The following is a 19,433-nucleotide window of genomic DNA, read 5'->3' on the forward strand; positions in this document are numbered from 1 at the left end:
TGTAACAACTCAGGATTGTGCATTGTGTACTTTGACAAGAAATTGTATTTTACACTTCTTGAGTAAGCCTCATCAAAAGTGATGTTTCCTCATGTGCACAAACTCTTCTCGTTGTGTTCTAGTTCCTGCTAATAGCTATACAAAAAGCAACCCAGTTATTTAAAGCACAGCTATGAGGAAATAACATTTCATTACCTGAGATACTCATAATCCGGAAGATGGGAGGACTTCTTCCTAAATGATAACTTTCTTGTAAATTTAATCACAGTTTTCATCTTCAGCTCCTTTATAAATGCCTTCCCTCAGTTTTACTGTCAGTGCTGATTACCCAAACCTACTATTGGAGTTCTAATTTCCTCACTAAAACACTTCAAAAACACAAGGAAAGAGGAGGATTGGGAACACAATTCTGAGATGGGCTGAAGCAGTCTTCCTCAGAGCTTTCTGCACTGTTGGCCTGTATTCACAACTACCCTGCTATTTTCTTATGGATATAATGAAACACAAATAAATTAAAAATGGCATTAATTTCAGAATCCAGATTAAACCTGACCTCTCATAATACTCTGACACATTTACTGCAAGGTACCACCCAGACTTTGTCTGTGCTTCATATTTCACCACTCCTTCTGTCTAATACCATCGTCTTCTCTGTCGTTTTTCATTTTGTTACCATTAGTCATGCAGGTGCCTTCTTACATAGAGCTTTTGCCATCTCGATCAGCTTTCCTACATATCTCTACTTAGCAGTCCACTATTCAAAATCACATCAGAAAACATCTTTTTTATCCTTTTCCACTACTTTAATTGCTCTTTTCCTCACCTATTTCTTCATTATTTCCTGTTCATAAATGTATTTAAGTCTCTCAAACATTTTTGTCCATTGCACATAGGAGGATGCAGTATACATCACAATTGCATCCATAAGTGTGATACTGTGAGATGTCTTTTATAAGATCAGTTAAAAACTAAAATAAAGCAAAATCACAATTTCTTCATACTAGAGCATGAAACAGAACAAATGGCACAAATCCAGAAGTAGAAAATTATACATAATTAATTTTCTCCTTTGTAAAAGGGAGCTTGAGAACCAGGAGTTATCTAACAATCATTAAAACTAGAATAATGAACTGACATATATGGCAAGCATATAAACTGACATATATGGCAAGCATATAAAGTAATTGACAGTTTATTTTCTTTAAGGAGATGCATGTTTTTTCAGCATTGTGCTGCATATAACTCTAGTGAAGAACTGAAAGCAGACCCTTAAAGTGGAGCTACAGGTAAGAGCTTTTACCAATCTAGTAGCATTAAAATGATAGGGGCAGATCTCACTCTCTCACCCCACATTTTATCCATGTTCCTCGTTATGAGCACCCACACGTTATTTTGCAATGCCTCTAGCATGCATTGGATGATGATCCAATTGACCATAAACCAAGACAACTTAGTAATCAACCAGAAAACTAAACTGGTTAAAAAAAAAAAAAAAAGGAAAAGATTGGGTGGAGGGATTATTTCATGCTTGGGCAATGGTCTTGTTCACAAAAATCTCCTATCAGCATCCAAGTGAGTGCAAAGGAATCAGTGCGACTATGCAGATATAAAAGGTCACAGGGATGGAGAAGAAATAAGTGACAAGACACCTTTTCAGCAGTAGTGACCTCAGCCATCTCATGTAAAGTTACGATTTACATTTCTACTTGAGATGACCGCTCCTTGAGTTGATGCTGCTCACTAATCTCACTGAGAATTTCAAACAGTTTTTCCCCTCATGGTTCATTTTCTACCAGGTTAGTAGGCTGGAGAAAGCTTAGAAAGAAGGTCAGGAGAAGGGAAGCAGAAGGAGCACATGTCTGGGAACGGGTTCTCTGCTTTCGGTAGCTTCCAGCTCTTAGACTGGCTCAGCCTTCTCTGGATGCTTCACCTTAGGGATGTTACTGCTAAATCCACCTAAAGATCTACTGATGAAGATGAAATTAACATTCCATGTCTTCTCCTGAATTATTTCCTTCTGCCATATGGTGACATTGTGGCATATGAGTTAATTCAGGTAGCTGAGGCAGCAGAAAGCCTATCCCAGTTTTGTGACTGGGTTAGCTTCCTGCTGGTTCTGGTCCCATTCAGCTCTCTGCAGGCTGAGGGCTCCACTGCTGCTGGAAAAGACATGGCAGAAACACGTGGCGAGGACAGAAATGTGGCTGACCGGTTCACAGCAGTTGCCCATAGCTTCATCTCTCTGTAACATCAAACTAATCTCTTAAAGCACAACCTGGCTGGTATTTCTATTGACACTGCTGGCCCAGGGGGCTCTTTTTCTCTCCCCGCCATGCTCTTCTCCCGCTGGCTCGTTCCCACCGTGCTGCCTGTCCCCGCTCTGTGTTGGCAGTGCTGTTTGTCTGTGTGCGGGATCACAAGATCAGGGGACCGCTGATGATACAGTGGTGCAAACACACAGCTGGCTGCCACGTGGGGACTGCCTTAACTGGCTTAAGCAGGATGGGTGCCAAACGTGACATCGTGGCCAGACAGAGATTCCCAAATGTAGCTTACTCAGATGCTGCCTTCATAGGACCAGAAGTGTTTTCTGCCACATCTCCCAGTCTGTGCCAGACCATATGCTTAGGAGAAAACATGGCACTGGCCCCAATCCCCCCTCCCATACCAGACAGTAGTAACAGCAGTGGCAGATCCTTGCTCCTTCACACAGGAGGACCCACAGGAGGAGGCTTTCATGCTCTCCTTGTCTCCTTTGAGGAAGAGGAGGGAGATCAGTTGTTAGTTTTTGGGTATTGTATTGACTCCTGAATGTCAAAAGGTCACTGGGCTATGACTACCCGTCACCCTAGTGAATCCCTGAGGAGGGTCTGGCTAGACCCTTTGCTATTGTGAGGAAAAAAGATTAAAAGGTTTTAAACTAAAAATTGAGGGTTTTTTTGGCTATAAACCTGGGTAACTAACACAAAGAAATTAGAACACAGAGCATCTTAGGGTGTTTTTTCATTGTTTATTGAGGTCTCCTAGCTCACCACACATCCCCTCCCTTGCCATGGTGCCAGAACTCACTGGGTCACAGGGAGAGGCAAATCGGAGAACAAACTCAGCTAAACACACTCACTGAAATAAAATAAAAAAAAAGAAAAAAAAGAAAAGAAAGGAAAAGTGGTTTTCATAGAGACCAGCTCTCTGGCCCCCAGTGCTGGGACTGGAACACAGGAAAGTGCAAGGACGTGCGTCTGGCACCACTCTTTTCTGAAGCAGCATCGGCTTAGATCAACTCAGGTCAGCTAATAATGAAGCCACACCTTCAGGCAACATTCAGAATTCTGCATAAAAAGCCTGTACAATGCACATCTCCTCCAATGCCGGGGTGCAATCTGCATTGGTCAGCAGCTGCTCAGAGCCCATGAGATCTCTATTGTTTGCTTCCTATGCTCTTATGGAACATTGCTACATATATTACGTAGACAGTGAGTCTCTGCAGAGGAACAAATAATTTCAGCTGTCTTAGGTTAGAGCTTCCTAAAGGCACAATTCTCCACATTTACGTGAGATTTCAGATAGTCATGATAACTTACCTGAACGTATACTGAAATCTAAAAATTATGGCCTTAAAAACTGGGAATTGAATAAGCCTTTTCAGATTGAAAGTCAGTGATGTAGAGACAGAGTCTGAATCATTCTGGGAATTTTGAGATGCCTTAGTAGCAGTTTATGAGTACATAAGCCCTAAACTGTGATAATTAATCTCTTTTCAGGTTTATACCTGCAGGAATTGTACATATTGGAAATCAAACAGATTAAGATTGTTGTTCAACATATCTTCTTGCCTGTGTATTTCTTTCCTTAAAAAAAGGCAATTAACCCATTCCTTCAGTCTCTGAAGCAAGAGGGAAGATGGTATACTACTTGGGAATATGCACTCTAGCTTCACAGGTACCAATAGACATGGCTGGGCCATCACCAAGCTCAATACAAGTTACAAGACTCAGTTGAGAGCTCAGGGAAATACAGACAGCAAGCCTAGGCCCAATTCGGTGCTGCTATTTTATATTGTAATTAGCATGTAAACCAGATATTAGTACCTAAACTAAATAAAGCTCAGGTTGCACCTTAACTGCAGTAAAAACATGTGGCACAGCATCTGATGGATATCTGTGTTTTACTGCTCATTTAGTAACAACACTTTTTTGGTGTCACCTGAATTTCCAACCCATACAAACTCCCCTACATCAGCAAGCTGTTGTGGGAATAGACACGCGTTGATAAAAAAAGGTGCTGCTCTCACTAGGCAGACAATCTTCCATTTAATGATGGTACTTAATTGTTCAAATAGTGGGAAGGGATGTTTAGGTCATCATGGTGCTTCTAGGTGCCCCAAATGACAGCAATTTACCCCACAATTTACTGCAATAGTTAGAAAATAGTTTGTGTTAATCCAGGTGCTCTGCCTGGCTTACTGATCATCCACACAACTCCATGAATGCTGTGAAAATTTTCTAGTTTGCATATTAGGAAAACAGGAAGAAACCTGTTGTTTCGTTGGCCTATGGTCAAGTAAAGAAAAAACTGTGATTCCCAAAGGCCTGTTTTTAATCTCTCTGTTTCTTTAACTCATTGAAAGGTGACACATACATTTGCAGAGTGTTGAATCGTTATTTCTTTCAAATAGTAGTATTGTAAAAAGATGTTTTGATTGGGATGGTGCCCATTCATATTCTTGGCACTTCTCTAAAGCCTATGAAGGCATTTGCTTCATTTCCCCCAAATAAACAAACTACAGCTGCTATTCTTCAAGGAGCAGCTTGTTGCCTCTGCTTAAATATGGCTTTTTAATGTAAGAACATTTTAATATTCTTAAATTTTGTTTATTAAAAAGTCTCGTAACATACTCCTGGGAACCCACTCAGCTCCCATACCCTTTCATTCACTAAATAAGAACAATAAATAAAATGCATCCTTGTATACAACATGGAATAGCACAACTCTATACCTTTTCTCTTGCCTTTCACATACATTACCTAACTTCTCCAGTTTTGTCTCTAATGAGGTCACCTACAATAGTTTGGATTTGGTGAACTTGTTTTATACGCTTCAGCAAAATACCCACTAATCAAATAGAAATCAAACAAAAGGAATTTTCTACCTTATCTGTATCTGTTCAAATTAAAGGGATCTGATAGGTAACCAAAGCTCTTTGCAGATGAATAGCTATGGAATTCAGACTGAAATGAAGGAAATTCAATAGCTACCCTGTTTCCATTGAAAATAATGGTATTTCATAACTAACCCATTTGCCTTGAATTCTAATTCTTCTGCAAGGAGTTCTATGGCAATATAATAGCTATTTATTCTATTAATTTCAATAGAATTTCAGTAAAAAGTAATGAAAAGCAGAGAGTGCACATCCAGTAACTACTAAGTCAATACCAGTTTTACTTTTTATTTTAAAGAGTATATTTTTACAAGTATTGAAAAGCAATTTGGTCTAGAGGAAAAGCTAATTATTTTTTTCATGTTTGCATTAGGGATCTTCAATGCTTCGAATAATACTTTTATGCCTGAAGGTCTTGCAGTCTACCCTGAGCTCTACTCTGAACTGAAGGGAAAAATTTCAGAAAATCTACCCTCCTCCCCTAAAAAAATCCTCTCCTGAAACAAAGAAAATCAGACATTTGAGTGTCTTTCATCTCTTTTACAACAGCTTAGCAGATATGTATAGGATATATTGAGAGGCAGATTTTCCAAGAAAAAGGTGTTATGGTAACATCTGCAAATAAACTGAGCTGGAATACTAAAACATCACATGAGATAAATGAAGACTGATTTCAGGCAGAACTATTTACTTTGTATGGTATTCCCAGATCTCTCAAGATTTGTGTAGGTTTATGGACAAGTATTCTAAAGTTTGAACAAAAAAGACTTCTGATAACACATAGATTTTGTGACAGAGTTAAAAATGAAAAGAGAGATTAGCCTTCTTCATAAAAGTTTATTATTTTCATCCATAGAAAATGCAGTGTTCTTCAGTTTAAACATTTGCTTCAGAAGTCCACAGAGGTGAAAGCTACAACAAAATAGAATGTTTTTAGAAAAATAAATGAAGAATCGTGGCAAGTGGAAACACATTTCCTACAGCACTGATTAAGCAATAGTACAAGACTCCTGCATGCAACATGCTTTGCATATTTATATGGAACACTAAAAAACTGAGAGGTGAGCACAACTGGGAAAAAACCCACAAACAACAACGAAACTACGTATACTGACATCAGCTGAAAAGGACTGCATCCTTGTCACCTACAGAGTACTATAAAGTCACAAGACTTTACACAGTTTGGACCTATATCACCATTTGGGCCAAATGAGATGAGCGAGAAATGAAGAGAAAATGAAAATTATAATTCAGTGTCATGTACTTTGGAAAAAGCTATTTGTAACCTGTTGTTTCCCTCTGAGACCGTTTATTCTTCAAAAAGTGCAAGTTATGTTTACTTGATGGTTTATTTCCCTGTAAAGAGCAGCTGTCTAGATGTCATGCCTTGTAGCCTGTTCTGCTTGGACAATAGCAACAAGGCAGATTGGAACAGAAGTAGCTTCGTGTAAACTCTGTCTGGGCTTATGCTTGGGTTTAATATTGTCAGAGTTCAAACAAATGTGAATCCAACTTGAAACGTTACACAAGACTACCCTTACCCTACCCATCGGCCTTTACGCAGCACCTCTGCTTTTGACTTCAAGGCCTATATAACTAGATACTCAAACTATCGAATTCTTTTTTGTAAGGGGAGAGAAATCTCCCCAAATTTTAGAATCAAGAGACTTTTCTCTTCCTGAACTGAATGGGGGTTGTGGAGCTTGAAGGTGCTTTCACACGAAGAAAAATAAGTACTTGCTTTCCTCATCTGTCAGCAACAAATAACTTGACAAAATGAATTCGTTTTGGAATTATTTCTTTTAGAGATACATTCGATATCAGTGGAATTAGATCTTCATGTATTGTTCGCTGCCATATTTCCATTAGTAAATGATTTGCATCAGCTAAAGTTCTGCTACGCTGTTCCTCCTGATTTCAATCTGAGTAATTTATTATACTTTTATTAAACTTCTATAGAAAAGTTTGATCACAACTGAAATGTCAGAGGCTTCTTAAAAAGGCACTAATATAACATTACCATAGTTTTGCTGCCTTTTAATTTTTTAAATATTAATTTATATATACACTCTTCAAAACACGCATCAGTCAGACAACTAGGTTCTATATGTATTTTTCTGGCAGCTGCATCTGAACAAACCAAATATAATATGCACTTATATCAATAAAAGATTGAAAGATACTGTAAGAATATATTAATCATATATGGAGAAGACAGTCAAACTAAGTATTATGAAAGGACTCAAAGCTGTCTAATAATTTAGAAGTGATTTATCTGAGTGCAGTCAATGTGCTAAAATGAGAATGTCAGTCATTAATATCTGGAATAGAAGATTTCCGTATTACTGAAATGTGTTTTTAGCCATCAGCATAGCTTGGAGCAGCCATCTCTCATGCCTCCCACAGAAAGGTTTTCCTGACAGAAAATCTCCCAGGATAAACTAGAAAGGAAACACAACCATTTCATTTTCTAATTGGTATGAAAAGCTAACCAAAGAGTAAGTGCAGTACAAAGAGGAGAACCTGATTTAGAGTATGTTTCCAGCACTGCAGATATCAGCAAAGTTTCAACTAACAAAATATTCATGGATTCATTTTTAGTTTGTCATAAGAAATACATAAACCCCTTCTTTTGAGTGTATAAATGAAACACATATCACAAACTGTAGCTCTGTGTGCCAGAACTGTCACTCTTATGTTCCTATGGTAGAGAGTCTATATCCTGTTTATCAGCTTCCTTTAACCAATGTGTTAAAATAAGGGTGCTGAAGTATAACTAAATGCCAGTGGGTATGATCCTACGTGTTTTAGTAGAACAGTGAAATCTACTGGAAGAGTTTCTGTATCATTTCATCTGTGAAATTCAAGTTAGCAGCTTCTGAGTGCTCTATGTTTTATTGGGTCATGCTCAGGATAACTTCTTGCCTTTTTGGCACTGTCTGTTCCTACGGTGCATCATTTGGTTTAGTGATGGTTTTCATCTCATCCTACAGTTGAGCTAAGTGCAAGATGCTATTGTAACGTGCACAGTGAAAGCAAAGACTGACCTTCATCTCATTTCACAACATCACAGTAAGACGTAAAGCTTGGTTGAAAAACTGGATTCAGCAACAAATATCCAGTGGAACCAAAATTGCATTCTTTATTTTTCAAGCTGCAATTTTTTCTTACATAGTTATCTGTATTTTAAGAGTTAACAAGACAAGACAGATAGAAAGGGTCTTTACTGCAGCTGCAAATTGAAGTGTGATATTATGAAGGTGAGTTCCTACTGACATGGAAAGTTCAGTATATGCTTCTGGTGGCTAAATGAAAAATACATGTCATGGGAGTTTAAACTCCCATAGGTTAACTTGCAATATAAATGACATTAAGGGATGTTGAATGTTATATTACAGGGCAGGTGACACTGAGTAACACAGAGAAATAAGAAATATAAGGGCTGAGTTTTTCATATTACCTTCATATTACCTTCTAAACACATTGGAATCTCCCAAATGCATCAGAACACTTTCAGATTTCACTGTTGCAAAAATGCTCAATGAATTTTGGCCATACCAGCTCTGTCATACACTTTGGGCCAGACTAGTTCTCTTGACTACAGAAATGGTAAGACTTTCTGTTAGTAAGGCAGAGAGAAAGGAGGAAAAATCTATGTTTTTCCTGATAATTTCTGCATCTGAAAAAAAGATTTCTTTACAGAAGAAATGGAGGGTTGACATATTGCAAGAAGGGAATCCATAGGACCCTTACCAGAAAGAAATAATTATTTCCTGAATCTTTTGTTTTACTAAAATTCTGATCTCTCTAATGGTTTTAAGTTTTTGCTCCACTAAATCTGACACTGATATGGGGTGCTGTGTAGGGATCTTTATCATAGTCTCTTTGCCAAGTCATGAGAAATTCATAGCTCAGTCAACCACTCTTCAGCCCTTTCTATCAGCTTCTCCTTAAAAAGTCTTTCTGAAACAAGAATGTTGACCGAGTGTAATCTGTGCCTTTGTATACCTATGTGGCTTTGTTAGAAAAAAAAAAGCACATTTTGTTGACATTAAGGAACATATATACTTAATATAATATCCATACAAAATTGTATACTTGAGTAGGTTTTGCCATATTGCTGTTAAGATTTGGAGCTTTTGGGAATATGGGGTCATTTATGTATGACTCAAAAAAGACCTGCATAAGCAGTTAAAAAGTAAAGAAAATTTAGTGATTTAGACTGAGATTGTCTACACATTTGAATTTTTTAATTGAGTTTTGGGTTGAGTTTTTATTCTTCAAGAGACATCAAATTGAAACTTGCTTTGAAATTGAAGGACTAAAAAAGCATAAGGAAATGATACTAAGAAACCCCCAAATGTCTCATTAATGGAATTTGGCAGATTATTTACAACCCAAAATCTCCTTTTTTGTGTATTGTTCCTGTACAGCATTAGGATTTATTTGTAAGGAGAAATTAAGGCTGGTTGCCAACAATACTTTGTTTCTGTATTTCAAAAAGAAATATGTGGAGTTCCCTTTTAAGGTCATATGATTGTAAAAAGATAATATATTACCTAAGACATTATCATAAACAGATTAGCCTTCATCAGGCAACAGCTCAAAATTATAATACAAAGCAAATCAATGTCAATTTTGCTTTGACATCGTTGTGGTAAGGGATTTGCACCTATCACCTTTTATTGATATTGTATAATAACCTCAGCAAAGTATTTTCAGGTATAACCAAGTGTTTTGATAGTAGTAAGGTAGGGAGGTTTCTTGCTGTAGGACAAATTTGCTCTGAGTTAGTTACATGCATGTCTCCATTACACTTACCTGAATATTGGAGAACATAATTTGACATTTGTTTCTAATATGAATTTTAGAGAACCTGAAATAGTTGGTAAATCAATCTATCAGAAAGAAAAGATAATTTAAAATATTACATAGTTTCAAGTTCTCTTTTCAGTGTATGAAAACTGATTCTTATTTATGCAGTTTTCTAAAATAGGTGCAGATTCCAAGACAAAATATTTTAAAAGTATAAAATGGTGTCACAGTGCAACAAAATACTTTTCTCAGATGTATGGTCTTAAATACAGCTGAATACAAGCAAAAATAAAATGTAGAAAAATGGACACAGAGACAAAAGTTGAAATATAACCTTCAGTATTCCTCTGGGCAAAATTAAAATTATTATGTCATTATATTTTCCCTTAAAAATAAGAGTGTCTGCAAAACATAAAATTCAGATAATCTGAAGTTTACCAATACTGACCAAGCCAAATGATGATGTAACAAGATGTCTTTATTAACATAATTGTCATGCTTCCTAGTGTAATACAGTATTGCCTCAATTAAGTACAGCCAAAGTAGCAAGTTCAAACCAATGAAATTGATATTTAACCCCTCCTGCTCGCAATATTTGAAAGAAATCTCTTTACATTGTTCAAAATAATGCACATTAGAGGTTAACCAAACTTTTCTTAAAGTGGACTTATTTTTATTTCTGCTTGGGAAAATGAAAAAAGTCAAACATTCTTAATTTGGATTTGTAGTCCTTGAAAAAACAACTGCATAGAAATAGCTCTTTCAGGTAACTGAACCGTAAGAGCATGGCCAAGTTCTGCCGTCTGGGTGTGTGCTCCATTCACACCCTTATTTCATATGCCAGAGAAACTGTGTGCCCCAAACCTCCCCAAACCAGAAGGGAAACCAGACCAGGTAAGAGGCACGATATTTTGCAGCTGGTCCCTGGCTTGTGAAACAGGGAGATGAGCACAGTGAAGTCCCTGAGGGATGCCCCTACAGGTAAACAGAGATTCAACCCTACCTAAGCATAATTAATTGAAAGATCAATTCCTCCACTGAAAAGAAAATTCTTTTGAGGTGTTAATAAACATGGTAACCTAGGTCAGAAAGAGCAGTACTGTTTACTGCACTCCTGGAAGCAAGAGGTCCCTTGAGAGAGCATAGCTATGGACTTGGAAAAGTACAAAATAATAATGCTTGATTCACGCACTATTCGAGCAATGAATAATTAACGTATTCTCCTGTTTCTAGAGATGTTTCATGTAACATCTCTGTGTTCATTCATAGCATTATGAAAGGCAGTTGCAAAGCAGCTTCCCCAGCACTTCCCCTGAATGTAAACACAGAGAAATTTGCTATTCTATGCAACTTCCAAACTGCGCTCATGTGTATTAGCCAGTCATTTCACTTTGATATAAAATGACGTGACGTAGCTGGAGATGAGGAATGAAAATGGAACTAAAAAGTCATCATTTGGGTCCAATGGTTTCATTATAAAATCTTTTAAACTTTTTTGACAATGCTGATCAGCCTTGTTATTTTCAAAAGGTGGTGTAGCATCTAAATACTGCAGTCAACTTAGGGCTTTCTTGTGCCTAGTGAAAATGCTGAGTATGTGGCTCTCATACCACTTCAAGTTTTGAGAAGCTTTTTCCTGCAGTTTCCAGTTCAAGAGTATTGTCTACAGATGGCAAAGGCAGAATTCTAGAATTGCTGAATTCAATCCTGCATTTGTAACTGTCACATGACATGATGATGGGTGATGTGTTTCACATGCACTAATATCTTCCTATCCTTAACAAAAACGACATAGTTAAATCACCATACTTCATTTCCACAAGTCATGTCAAAGCTCAGGAGCCCAAGAAGTTTGGTGCCATCATTCAGCTAAGCGTCTGCACCTTCGAAATCCACAGCCCCTCTTCAGGAGCTGCAGTTTCAGGAGTCACCCTGAGTGAAGCCATTAGCATCCTTCCAGGATGCATCCTCCTAGAAACAGGCTGCAAATGGTGTCAGCGAACAGCAAGATCAGGCCAGATGAGTCCCAGCTCCCTCTTGAGCCAGAGCCAGAAACTGGAGCAGAAGATCCCTATAGTCCCACAGAAGGGAACCTCCTTCTTCAGTGATGCATCCTAAAGCAAATATACAGGGCAATGGATGCTGTGAGCTGCTTGCAAGAAACTGTATTGCCCCAGGGGGAGGCACAGAGATTTAGCAGGGTAAGTAGAGCTTAAGCAGCAGGCAAGTGCTGGTGCCATTTGCATGCTGCTGACAGTCCCACAACTTCAGAGAGCTTCTCTCAGGCTGAATTCATTACCATTTGAGGAATTACATGCCCAGGTTGTGTATCCTTTATACTTCTGAGGGAAGAGAAATGGTAGGGAAAGAGCAAATACAGTTCCCCTCTACTACACATTATTTACCTCACTGAATGGTGATCTTCCCTTTATTTCAGGGGTGCTCCTATATACTCTGAATAAGCCATCAGGTCTTGGTATTGTATTTAAATTGTAGGCAGTGATTCTACTATTTCTGGAAAACAAGGGGAAAATATGGGATCATGGATGCTACTGCTTATTAGAGAATTTAAAAATGATAATACTGTAATCTTTTAATTTGGTATCATCAAGTTGAGTTCACTTTTTGTTTGTGCAACTACATAATTTTATCCTGAACTGATGTAATAGTTTTATTATGTTAAGTCTGTTTTTTTGATAGCACTGCAAATTCCTTTGTGTAGGCTACGTATGCATTGTAGAGACTGGTGGGTCTGAAGCACACTAAAGGTTTTTTTTCATAAACAACATTAGATTTACATCTGCAAATCTGGTTGTTCTCAACTTTTGAGCAACTGAATTTGCAGTTGTATCACACAACAGAGTACTCATTTTCCCTTGCTTTTGGGAAACATAAGCTAAAGTCGGAAAAAATAATTCTAAACTACAGATTCCATTTTTTCATATATAATCAGGATGGGGCTCCACAACCCTTAGAGCCATCCACCGCACCCTGCCACTTCAACTAAGGGAATAGACATTGGTGTATAATAATTACTATAGTCTGTACAGACAAGAGACTTAAAGAAAATATTACTTCTCCACACTCTGGAGGCACTAAAGTTTCTCTAAGAAATGGGTAGAAAAGATGAAAAGCATTAGATTAAGATAATTTTCCCTATTCTCATTCCGATGGGTGGCAAAGATGGTTTCACTAGAGGTGTCGTGATGCATTTCATTGAGGAAGAAAGGAAGAAAGTTTGATTTTAGCCTGAACAATTAAATGTTTGCTAAGTTGAGACTAACTGAAAATAAGGTTTTATATACAAGTTTTGATTTTTAGGCTGCCTTAACTATGAATGCTATCAGTTTTCATATGAGCACAAGATGCACGTTATGAAATTTTAGTGTTTGCATGCAAGTACCCATTCTATGCTCATCAAACCAAAATTCATTAATTTCTACCAGAAACTCTGAATTTGGAGTAATGGCATGCCAGGACTGCAGGAACCTTCTGCAGTGCCTCTCCACGGAGGGAATAATATAACTTATTTTTTCTCCCAGAGTCCTTAAGAGAGGCTAACGTATAATAAATATCACTACATACTTTCCTATAATGTGAGGAGGAGGGTGGCAGAGGGAAGAAATTCAAGTGCCAGGTAACCAAGGTTGCTAAAATCCCTGTTTTTACTTCTGACTTACCATGATAAAGCAGGAGCAAGACTTTTGCCTACTGAGAGTTAAAACAGATTGCCAGCCTTTGGTCTGTAGTGTGTAAGGGTAAATAGAAGTGACAGATGCTGTACGCTTCAGAGAAAGAAGGGGCAAAAAACCCAATCTGTTTTGAATGCTATCTCAATACACTTCAGAGGTTCCCTATTTTCATGAACCTAATATGAAGTTCCCTACACAGCTATGGCTGTGTTTATTTACAGTAGCTGTACAGACAGGAACAAGAAAATTGTAAAGGATTACTGTTACAATTATAGATTGATTTTTCCATGAACCACAGTGAGTCTTGAAGAGCACAGTTATTCTTGTGATAAGCTATTAAAAAAAGACAAATCTGGGTGATCTCTTGAAGGATTAAAAGGAAAATGTTTATCCTTGTGCTTACACAAGGAACAGAGAAAACACAGTCCTGAGGGCTTTTGTAAGCAGTAAATAAAACCGATTGCGTATTTTCATCACTGTAAAGCTTTCATTAGGAGTAAGTACTTAAGGTTTTGATGGGGAGTTTTACTTAAAATGATTGAGTTGCTATAAGTGATACTACATGGTATGCTCTACCTCAAGAGGTCTACTAAGGTAAGTGTCTGAGTCATACTGATGGGAAGAAAAAAAGAGGGATTCTTAAAGCACAATAACGAGAAAGTTTATTAGTAGTGCAGAGCTGCTGTAATGACAGTAAGTGAAAGAACTTCAAGACTGGGAGAAGAAGCTTTTGCTGAAACCTTGCAGATACGATTTTCTCCTGTGGCTGAAGTCTAGCAGGGCGGTGGCAGCAAGAGGTGGCTCTGGCTCTCTGAGCCTGGATGCCAGCTTTGCTGGCCTTGGGTACTACAGTGTGAACACACCACATGCTGACCTGCCTTGCTAGCAAAGCCACTTGCTCTCCTGCCCGAGCAGAAGGACGGCTGTGGACATGAACTAGTGCAGGAGCCCCTTGGCTCCTTTTCGCAGCCAGGGATGCGATCCCGAGCTGTCAGAATCACAACCGTTTGCACATCTCTGTTACTGCACAACTTCTGAAATGTTTTCCACAGTCTCCCACCTATTAAAACATGGGGGTAAGGTCAAGGTGTGTCTGATTTACTGTTGAATAATTTCTAGGAAAAAAAAATTACTTGTAATTTCTGCTGCTATAAATAGCCATGCAGCGGCAAACCTCCATGGATTACAGCAAAGCAATCCATGGACTACACTACTACACAGGCACTACACTAGTGTACACTTTGTCACTAAATGTAGCAACAAAGCATTTATGATTTACTTTAGATGTCCATTAAAAAGCCCAGGTACAGTCATTGCTGTGATTAAAACAACTACCTAGATTTTTACTCTTCTGTTGTTCTGAATTATTTAAGTAAGGACTATCATATTTGGCTCACAATCTTGCTTGACATTCAGATTTAGTATCATCTACATTTTGTCTCAAGACAGAAGAAAGTTAACCCCACTGCTAACTGTGAAAGAAATCCTGCAAAAAACAAACGGGTTATGGCCACTTTGCCATCCGGAACCTGTGGATAAGGCAGTGGTCAGAATGAGATGCACTTCCTTTCATGGAAATCATCTTTTTGCGGGTGTTGATTCTGAAGCTGAATGAGGGCACCAAGGGAAAGTGTGGTGCCCACTAAGGGGAGCTCATTCCTCGAGTGACATTCCCGCTTGAGAAAAAGAGCAGTTAAAGGGAAATAAATGATCAATTGTAGAGAAAGCTAATGTTAGAGAAAGTCGAATCTCAAGATAGAAACAGGGACTGAAATATAGGGTAGCTAGAGAAAGAGGAGTAACGGTATTGCTAAAATGGAATGTAATTCCCTAAGATAGATGGGGTTTGAATCTTTGTAAGTGGGAATAGCTTTCTCCATCTCTTCTGTGTTTCCGTGACAGAATGAACAGTGGGATCCCTGATCCTTATTGCTGTTAATTGGTATAGCTCCATGGAGAGAAGCATAATTTTGACTATATCTGTTGGGCCATGAGACAGAGAAAATCCCCTTTTCCCCATTCCACAGAATCAGTCAGCTCCTCCCCTGAGGCAATCCCCTTCCTCAGCAGTACAGTTCCTCTACTCATTCTCTTTATCTTGCATTTGCTAACTTTGCTTGAGACTGGTGCAAAGCAGATTATGAGGGGTAACTGACAGGCAAAATATCAGACGCAAACTTTGTCAAAATACACATTTTCAAAGTCAGTGTGGCCGGTTGACTTTTAAATACGTCTTAAATATTTTATATAGATACCTGGAAGAAGCATTTATTAATTATAGTTTTATAATATAATTATTAAAGACTGTCTTCCTTTCTCAGGCAAAATTCTGAGTTTCAGAGGAATTCTGCTAGAATGACTTGTGCTACATTTGGCTTTTATTGTGCAATAATGAAGGTAACAAAATACAAAAAGCCTATAATGAAACATTACACAAAAAGGACACAGACCTTAAGGTGATACAAACAGGAAAAATACAATAAACAATGTGTCATGTTGCTGCAGCTGTTTCGCCTCTTACCAATTTTCACAGTCTATAAAATCTTGGAAAGCACCAGATGTTTAGGGGAAGCTGTCCCACTCTCCCTAGCTTTGAAAGTAGATGCAAGATTTATTAGTGCTATATAAATGTGATTTCTGTGCTGACTTTTATATTTATAAACTAGGTGGAACATGTAACACATCCTCTTGTCAGAGAGCCCATTTACTTTCCTCTGCTCCTCCTCACTTGTAGATCTTGGGCGTTGCTGGACAATTACAGTAACTACAGAACAGTACCAGAACATGCAGTCCAAACTACAGTATTTATTTAGTTACTGACAAACACATCTGAGAGTTTTCTCCTAGTACGAACTTTTGCCAAAACAACCTCGCAATACACAGATTATGAGCTAAGCAAAACTATCTTGTTGTGTATGAATATGCACTAACGTTTGGGATTCCTGCCTATGCAGAGACTGTTAGTGCACAAAATTATCTTTTTTTTCCTAGCGCATGGTTCCTAGTATCAGAACAGGGATAAAAACTGCCCATGCATAATTTCCAATCTTTCATAGCTCAGCAGTGCTGTAAAGTGCTGCCGTTCGTTTTAATTCAATGAGTAGAAATTTTGTTGTGTTTAGTACTAAGGGAATTGCATGTGTTATTAGAAAGCCTCTGACAGCTGTCAGAGACAGAGACAACTTGCCGCATTTCAATCTTTCATAAAGGAAGGACTAAGGACCCTCATCTTCAGCAAAGCTGTCAGAGGCCTCAAAACCAGGATAAAACAGAATACCTTTTCCCAACACAGGAAAGTCTCTGTCTCTCCTTCTCTATTCCCTTCCCCATCAAGTTGTAGAGGGGAAGCTGTATAGGTAGAAGAAAGAGGGAATATGTCTTGATGTATTTCTACTTTATACTGCCTTGTCATCACTGACCTGAAGGGATAATTGCATAGCAGCCTGCTTTCCTTTCAGGAAGCACACAGTCTATTACATAGTCTTTAATAAATTAACACTATGTTTTAACCTAATGTACAAGCTTTCATGCAGTTTTTCTTTTCTGAGAGCACGAACAATCAAAACCTGAAAGACATTGATGAAGACAAGGGCTCTGCATCAAAGACTCTGAAAGTCTGAATCTGTAAGCATTTCCACACTTTCCAACACATACCTCACCCTGCCCAGCACTCTTACTGAATTTAAAGCACCAGAAAAGGAAATCTTCTCTTAAAACCTGAAATCTTACCTTCCAGCTTTTGATTTGAACAGGTGCTTGCCTTAATAAAAACTCTGTTGTTTATTTTAGTTAAAGTGGTTTTTTTCTAAAAGCCTACATTATTTTCTTTGATCAGAATTACTGACAATTCAGCTCTTGCTTACTCTTTAATGACAAAGGGAAAGTAGCTTATGCTATGTCTTTAACAGGTTGGTATTGTTTTCCCATCAGCTCCCACTTAGCTTTCTGATGATGAATTGACTTCTTTTCACACCAGTAATCCCACGGGTATCCCTCCATACAGCGCTGCTTCCCATGTCAGCTCCTTTAACCAGTACAAGGGACTGAGAAGGCATGTTTATTTGCATCATTTGTTTATTATTGTTGTTTGCATTTTTGGCTTATGCTATTTTTATAGCACACTCAATGCTGTTTTTCACTTTTCATACTCTGATTCATTTTTCATCCTGTTTTCGTCTCCCTATCCATCTTGCACCACCTTTGTGCTGAGTAAAGTGAAAATCCATGAATGAGTCAGAGTCAAATTTTCAAAGTCACATTGCTCAGTGGGGTTTGAAATTAAGCAAAATGAGATTGCTCATATTTTGTCTTTCCAAAGGTAGAAAATAACATTTCCTTTCCTTGGTTGCAATAAAGAGAACTTTATCCCATGTTTTCCAGCTGCTTTTATTTTCCTGAAATCCAGTCTAGGCTATGATGCTCGTTAGTGACTGGTGTAACTAGCTGTTTCTCTTCTTTCTATATTACCATTAGCCTTGTCTAATTCCTCATCCTATCCTGTGTATCATCAAAAGCAACTTGAAGCTCTTATTTCTTGTTAAATGTTACTCTTGTGGGAGGTTTTTTTGGCTACAGGATATCTGAATGGCTGTTTAAAGGAGCTTTCTTTCTTGTTTTTTCTTAGCTTACCTGAGTGAAGAATTATGTGAATAAAACTGTAATAGCAGTTTTTCTTAAATACATTTTCTATACTCCATTCTAACATTTTGATTGCGTGCTTGGTACTTTCTATTCCACACACTGGAAGGGAAACATTAACATTTTTTAATGAAGAACAAAGAATTAATAATTTCTCATGTATGTAACTTTTAAAGTTTTTTCCTATATACTACCAGAATTAAGAACAGCAGCTGTTGTGATTTATGTTGACTGGATGTTATATAATGTTATTTTCTTCTCAGCTTGCAAGAGCCTAGTTTTCAGCTGTAATAAATACTATTTCTGCCATGTTAAGCTTGTTATCAAATCCTTAACCAAATCTTTCTCAACATTTCATATATCATGTAATAGTACAGCTCAGAAGCCGTAACACCACACCATTCCTTTTGAAATATGAAATACGAAATGTGACGGGCTCAGGGCGGGAAGAGTCATTTCTCACTGCAAGCCAGGAAGGTCAATTAGAAAGTGAGGTGCATCTGCAGTTGCTTCATTGTGCATATTGACCAACAGTGTCTTCTAACCTCACAAAACTCTGCCCATGTTTGCTATTACCAGCATTTCCTTCCACTAATATTTAAACTCTTCTTACCTATGAACAGATTCCACTCAGTATCCAAATCAGCCTGATTTGCTAGGCAGCCCTTCATTACATTGAGGCAATAGTTGTTGCAAGGTTTCACAGTGGGAAGTCCTCTGCAGTAAGGGCAGTACAACATCTTCATTAACGCCCGGATGCACCCTGGGGTGGGACTGACCTGCAGAGTTTAAGGGGGGGAAAGAAAAAGAAAAAGGAGGAAATCAATCTCCTGTTCTGTGAATTTTGGGATCGCTGAGATTATGCCTCTCGAGCAATAAGTGCAGAAGGGGCAATTTGTGAAAAGAGCTCAACCCTTAATAACACCCTCCTATGAGACTAATCGATTCCTGCCAATTATCTTCATTTAGCACAGCCAGCAGTGATTTTCAGGAATGCAAAAATCAACATTCCCCTACTGATGGCAGTGCTTGCCTCCCCAGCCCTCCCACACAAAATCTACTGGAAAGCAAAGGAAAAACATCCAGGGAATCAGCTGGACAGTAACTGATTGATCCTAACACAGAGGATC

At 38.1% G+C, this 19,433-nt stretch overlaps 1 protein-coding gene across 1 annotated transcript in view; it reads right to left on the reverse strand.

Annotated features, from left to right (window-relative positions):
* The window catches only part of GPC6 (glypican 6), a 775,473-nt gene that overhangs the window by 186,225 nt on the left and 569,815 nt on the right, over positions 1 to 19,433 (reverse strand). Inside the window, exon 4 of the mRNA XM_075491966.1 lies at positions 18,917 to 19,082. Within this exon, the coding sequence (XP_075348081.1) occupies positions 18,917 to 19,082 (166 nt within the window). The remainder of the gene's footprint in view (positions 1 to 18,916; positions 19,083 to 19,433) is intronic.

This window comes from Mycteria americana, chromosome 1 (assembly GCF_035582795.1).
Source record: "Mycteria americana isolate JAX WOST 10 ecotype Jacksonville Zoo and Gardens chromosome 1, USCA_MyAme_1.0, whole genome shotgun sequence".
NCBI lineage: Eukaryota > Metazoa > Chordata > Aves > Ciconiiformes > Ciconiidae > Mycteria > Mycteria americana.